Source organism: Drosophila arizonae, chromosome X (assembly GCF_054131065.1).
Source record: "Drosophila arizonae isolate 15081-1271.41 chromosome X, UAZ_ARI_1.0, whole genome shotgun sequence".
Lineage (NCBI taxonomy): Eukaryota > Metazoa > Arthropoda > Insecta > Diptera > Drosophilidae > Drosophila > Drosophila arizonae.
Genome location: NC_142927.1, coordinates 29,533,994 through 29,540,838, shown reverse-complemented (window position 1 = coordinate 29,540,838; position 6,845 = coordinate 29,533,994). Strand labels below are relative to the sequence as shown.

General features: G+C 29.8%; 1 protein-coding gene across 4 annotated transcripts in view; it reads right to left on the bottom strand.

Moving 5' to 3' along the window:
- Window positions 1-415: 415 nt before the first annotated feature.
- Nrg (Neuroglian) overlaps window positions 416-6,845 on the bottom strand; it is a 47,953-nt gene continuing 41,523 nt past the window's right edge. For 2 of the 4 annotated variants that reach the window (XM_089473483.1, XM_018015365.2), the window contains exon 8: window positions 416-3,271. In XM_089473483.1, the coding sequence (XP_089329609.1) occupies window positions 3,045-3,271 (227 nt within the window). In that variant the 3' untranslated portion in view covers window positions 416-3,044. Of the gene's footprint in view, window positions 3,272-4,257; window positions 5,401-6,845 lie in introns of those variants that run through there. The other 2 variants (XR_016270912.1, XM_089473484.1) reach the window with 1 other exon arrangement.

Here is a 6,845-nt window from a genome sequence, read left to right as displayed (position 1 = left end):
GTTGTTCGCTTGACATGTAGGTGTGTGTGTATATGTATATGTATAAATGTTACTCATGTGTGGCATGCAGTGTACTTATGTATGTATGTAGCTGGATTTCTAGTTCTGTGCCCGACCTTAACCATCTAATTCCATTCTTGAACTCCTTCTTTAAACATTCTTCTTCCTTATCTTCTGAATCGTTGGGATATGGTGTTGAAGGTGTTATGAATCTACATGTATAGATAAATATAAATTTGTGGGTCGTGTTATGGATTTTCGGCTTGGTCTGTTGTTTGTTGCTGTGAACTTTACATATATGTATGTGTGTATATATGGCATATATGTTTATATTCAGCACAAGAGTAGCTAATTCAAATGACAACAAAATGCCATACAGTGCCTAAATCAAGTAAATTATATATATATATATATATATATTTTTTTTTTTTAATTTAATTTTTAATCTAATGCAAAAATTTTACTAAGCAACCCTGTATGTTTAAAATGAAATAATGAGAAGCTTTTAGCTATACATATACATATAGCCATATATTTAATCAAATAACTCAAATCAGGCAAAGTTCTAACGTACTTCTAATATCCGAACTCGATAAGGATTTATATATTTATGTATGTATGCTTATGTATATGTATGCATGTATACGGAACACGATCGATAAGCAGCGCAACTCAATTTCGTAGCCATATATTTGTATATACACATGTATATAGTTTTCTAATTTGTATGTATATAATGCACATTTTACTTTGTACATTTAAAAAATATATATTATATTATATATATTTTTATGATTTTTATATATATTTGAAAAGTCGCTTGAAAAATGTTTAAGAAATTCAATTGATTTTTTTTTTATTTATTTTTTTTTTATATTTTATTTATTGAAATTAGTACATATATTCAATCGCAATTTTTAAACTAATTTTATTAAACTAAAAAAAAAAACTCGTTTTGTTTTTTTTGTAAATCAAGACATGAGAAATCGAATTAACTTCACAGAATTAAAACGTAACTCAGATTGTGTTAAATAGATCAAAGGGTTTCTTATTTTGCATGAGAATGCGAATTTCTCATTATTCATTCGGAGTTAGTCTCTAGTAGTAAATGGGCAGCTGTAAAAGTCTACACATACATGTATGTATATCTGAATGGCAGTTAGTATGGGAGCCTCGACTCTGAATATGTCCCGAGACTTGAATTTAACTAATTGCATTAATTATACATAAGTAATAATAAAAAAGGACAAGGAAGGTTAGTTATTTAACTGTTGGTACAGATATTACACAATTTCATTATGCTATGGACGTTTTACAAAATCAATTAACTTAAGTATATTATAATAATTAATAATTAATATTCTGAAAAAAGCAGCAAGTCACAATTATTTTCCACTGTGGCATAATATTTTGTTTTTATTTTTTATTGTTTTCTTCCATTTATTATAAAGTTCATGGTTTTCAAAATGTTTTGCCCCTTCGGTCAGCTCGCAGATTTTTGCTTTGTACAGGCGCATTTTTTTTAAGCTAGAATTGAACAAATTATCCGATTTCGAACTATAATTCGGTATCGATTTACTGGTTTTGAACACATATTTATCTTTGTTTGCTTGATTATTTGTAAAATATACAAAAAGTTGCATAAATAGTTTGTTACGCGATTATACCGCCAAGAGTTGTAGATATACTCTGCTCAAAACACAGGAAACAAACCAATCATTTGACTCGACTAATACACATACACAGAGCTAAATTTGCATGTGGTTTGCATACATGTTTTATCTTTTTTCTATAATATTATATCTCTTTTAAATGCAGCAAGCTTAAGCGGACCCATAAGTTTTTTGTTAGCTCTCTTCAAAGACTTATACTTATTCAGTTAAATATTTGTATTAAATTGTAATTTATTGAATTTAAAATTTCTGCGGTTGAAATATGTTTGCACAATAAATGAAAGTATACAAATAAAAAAAAAATTAGGATTTAAATTTTGCTTGAATTATAAGTTCATTTAAAATTCCTCATTTTTCTTTTAATTTATAATTCGTTTTTGATTTTATAGTTTTTACATAAATTGTTTGTTCGTCCACGGAAGTGAGCGATGCATATTGGCCGGTGCAGGCTTTTTTTTACTGCTATCGCAGCTTGAAATTAGGTATAAATTTTCTATTGGGTCAACATAATGAAATTAACAGTTTTATTTAGTTTATAAAGAATCTTCGACTATTACTGCAAGTTTTAAGTCTATTTCCGCTACAGTTCGAGCTAAAAGTAATGTGATCGATCCATTGGGTTTGAGCTTGGTTCTTTCAGGCTGTAAACGCGTTTTCTGCTTTGTTTGATTTTATATTGAAAATAGAGATTCATTTTGAGTTCTTCTTCTTGGATCGTTCACTACGCTGTTCAAAATCCTGACATCTTAAGGCTGCAAGATCGGCATTGTTGTGCCACATTAAATAGGCAAATTGTGCACATTCTCAATAGTTATACGACGACATACATTAATATAAAAGCTGTTCTAATACATTATTACATTTAGTGCTTCGATTCGCAAAATCAACTATGAATATTACAAAATAAATACACACACGAATTTAGTTATACATTCTTAAAAGTGCAACAATTTCAATATCGAGTTAATTAATTTTTATATATTTGCAGATTTGTTAACACACTCAAAACTTGTTGCTTACAAATTGTGTTTTCAAGTTAGTTTCATTTTTTCTTCAAACTATTTCTTAGGCAAAAAAGAAAAAAAATGAAAAAAAGCTAAGTTCGAAATTAATGCAAATTTTATGCGTTTTTATTTTTTTAATTTTTAATATCGGTGATTCATTTTCCTTTTTATTTGCAGACACTTAAAGCAGTTGAATTGTTCTTCATGTACATACACGCGCACATACATACATACACACACACGCAGTCACACATACACACTGAAAGAATTAGTTAATAAAGTTGGGCGTAGTTTCTTTGTTGTTTTTTCTCCTTCTTGAATGCACGTATTGAAATCAAATTAGGGCGGCGCCTGCCTGCCACGCCTCTTAGACGTAGGTGGCAACTGCAGCTGTATTCGTCGAAGCAGCCCCACCCCCTCCAGTACTGCTGCTGCCGCTGCTGCCAGCTCCGGCTGCATTGGAGCCTTCAGCTGCGATGCCTGGCTGCTGCTGATGTGCCGCAGCAGCGCTGTTCAGCGGCTGTGGACTGACCGGCGGCTGTAGCTTGCCGGGCACATACTGCCCAATGAACGAGCCATCCTCAGTGAACTGGCCTATGTGGTAAAAGGAGAAAGAGACAGCATTAGTTTCGGCAAAGCGGAATATGCAGAAATGTGTGTATATGCGTGTGTGTTAGCCATAACCAGCACCGAAATATGTGTGTGTGAGAGTTAGAACCAGTTTAGTTATTCATGTATGTATATTGTTTTATATTAGATTGCCATTATGTTATCGTTTAGTTATTCCCATGAGTTCAGTTTATAATTTGGTTAATCGAGATTCTTTCGCTTTGGGGTGATTGAGTTTTTATTTTCTTAATGGGGTATACTGGGGATATATAGCTACAGGGTATCTATGAACTACAATATTTAAGCTGCAAATTGCATGCTTCAAAAGACATTACCTTGGATCGAACTAAAGTTGAATCTGGCACTTTCGCAGCTCACAAATGAAACTCAAAATTTAGTTAAAATAAAAATATGTAAATGAAAATAAAATATGATATCTGAAAAGTGGCAGATGCATTATACAACTAATACTTGATAAATAGATAAAAAAAAATTCAATAAGTTTTAAATGAAATACAAACAGCATGCTAAATACCGGAAAAATAGTTCACATTGAACTGATAGCATACACTGCTCAAAAACTATTAAGGAAAACTGATTTTAAGTTTCAGGCAATGTTTTAAAGATCATAAAGATAATATAGGGCTCAAAACTAGATAAAATAGAGATCAAGTTTTCTTTTAAATAAATAAATCTATATATGGTTTTTAAACGTAATTCAAAAATACTAATTACGTCGTTTCCAAAATGTATTTGAATCCATTGAAATAAGATTTTAATTTATTTCGGATTCCAAATCATATCGCAATACCAATATCTATTTCCATTTTACTCTAGCATTGATAATAATAATAATAGTAATTATGAAAATAATTAAGCTAAGTTCTACACTTTTTCGGTTCAATTGTTAAATTTATCTTTATTTCGTTTGTTGATTTCTCTTTCTAATGTTGCTATATAAAAATGCAATATATCTATATAATTTTTATTTATTTTTTATTTTTTAATATTAATTAGCTCTACTACACACAATAAAAAAACAAAATCATGTATTTTTTCACATTGTTTTTAGTTTTTCTTGTTCTATGCAGAAAACTAACCGTTTACAACATTTTCTTTACATTAAACTGTTCAAGCGAATTTAAAAAAAAATTATACATTTAGGAAATAATAAGATAAAACATATTTCATTAAAATACATAGTACACAATATTAAAAATAATGAAACAAAACTAAAGAGTCAAAAAGTATTTTCTTTTTTGTTTTTAAAATAAAATACACACGTAAGCATATTATTATTAATTGCTGATTTTTGTTTCTTTTCAAGGAGGGAGCTACAAACGGAAAATTTACATTACATTTTATATATTTGTTTTTTCTTATTATTTTTTTTTTTAAATTAAGGCTTATGTTTATATATATAATATTTATATATGCATTACATATTAAACAGGGGGCAGATGAGTTTAAGTGTAGAAGAGAGCGGGTACAGTTAGAGAGCAGCCGTGTACATGTATGGGTGAAGTTTGGGTGGAGAAGTAGTAGGAAAGTGTCAGTGTGTGGGAGGAAGAGCGCAAATCATGCTTCTGCTTCATTGACAGTTGGGTGGAGCGGGGCGCGATTGAAAGGATGAGAAATTTAACTTTTAATTTTTGAGTTTTTTTCCCTTCTGTTGATTCTTATTTTATTTGGATTTTCCTTTCCTTATTGTTTGTTGTTTAATAGCCTTTTCGGTGCATCGTTTTTGTTCTTTTTCTCGTTTTTGCTTGGCAGTATTTTTTTTGTTTTTTGTTTTTTTTTTTAATTATTATTATTTATATTTATTTTTTTAGTTCTATGTTTTAGTTATTTTATATAAAAAATATTCGCATTCATAAAGAAAATTAACTCGTCGCACTAAAAATTAACTTAAAAAACTTTGATTTTCATTTAGAATTTTGGGCGCTGTTGTTGTAGTTGTTGTTCTGGTTGTTGTAGAGGATTGGAGGCTCGGTTCGAATCGGTTCGGTTATTTTTGTTGTAGTTGCTGCTGCTGACAGCGGCGCTGCTTACAAATTAAATTCAAAGTCCTTTGCGTCCATATTGGCCAATAAAGGAACCATCTTCGTTCATGCCTGCATTGCGTTGTTTTTTTTTTTTTTCAGTATTTTGTTCAGTTTTTATTTTTGTTTATTTTGATATTTGTTGAGTTGTCGGTGGTGTCATGTGTGGTTGTTGTTCGGTTTTATTTTATTGAATTAACAGAAAAGTTGTTGAAGAAAAGAAAACAAAAATGATACGTATAAGTAAATTAAATGTTGTGCATAACGAATAATAATAATAATAATATATATATAAATAACGTAATGAAAACGAAATGAAACACAAACAAATAACAAAACGCAAAAACAACATTCAGCGATTAATCATAAACAGGGGCCTGAGGACATATACAAAAGAAAGCACATACATATACAGTAAATGTATTAACCTAGGATCATCCGCTCAGTGTCACATGCCAAGAGTCTTGTAGTCCCTACTTTGATATACATATATATAATTATATAACTGTGGCTGTTCATGTTAAAAGGCAATGAGCAAAGCTTACAGCTAACAACGTTGCACAAAGTGGCCAAAGCAATAATCAAGGCAGTTCTACTCAAGGACATATTTGTTAAAGCAAATTCTTTATAACTGTCAATTAGGCCTTAGCAAGCAGATGCTTTATTTTCTTTGCCTCTGAATTGTATCTGTAATAATATTCGAATGTATTTTAATAGTACGTATTAATATTCCTTGTTCGTATCATAACATATACATATACCATGTCATATATATAATATCTTGTTTGGCATGAAGAATCCGTACATTGTATCTAGATTGTATTTTAATAATTATTATAAATATTTAATTAGTTTACATTTTTACGACAGACATTAGAATTAACTCGTAAACTGAGATATGCCTTATTTTATGTAGCCAAGTGTGTCATATGGCCAATAATTAATCTGAACATTTTTTTTTAGATATATTCTATAGTTTCCGTAAAATGTTTTTCAAATATATCAGTCTGATAACTTTTTATGATACAGTTTATGCTATCACTCTGCTTAGTATTGATTCCAATTCCCTTCTGTTTTATATTTCATATATATATTTTTTATATTTCATGTATATCTTCCGTATATGTCCAATATTGGGATTACATTTGATCTTGATATTTAAATATATAATATATTCCTTTCGTTGGGCTTCATACTTTTTTCTATGTAGCTTCTCTCTATATTCAGTTTTTTAGGCGTATTCATTCTTTGCGAGCCTTAATCACAGTTATGGTGAGCACTGGTTAAAGTATGTTCTACTATTTAAATACTCAATAAAGGGCAAATACTTTTAAACACATTCTTCTTCAGATATTTTCTCTCTAGGTTTGGTTGTACACTCTGTTAATGGATGATCCTAGCCTCACATGCTGGTTACGCATATGCATATATATATATATATGTATGTATGTATATACATTTATACATAAACAGGAAGATTGAGAACTATGCGTGCATGAAAAAGAAAGGGGCGTAAC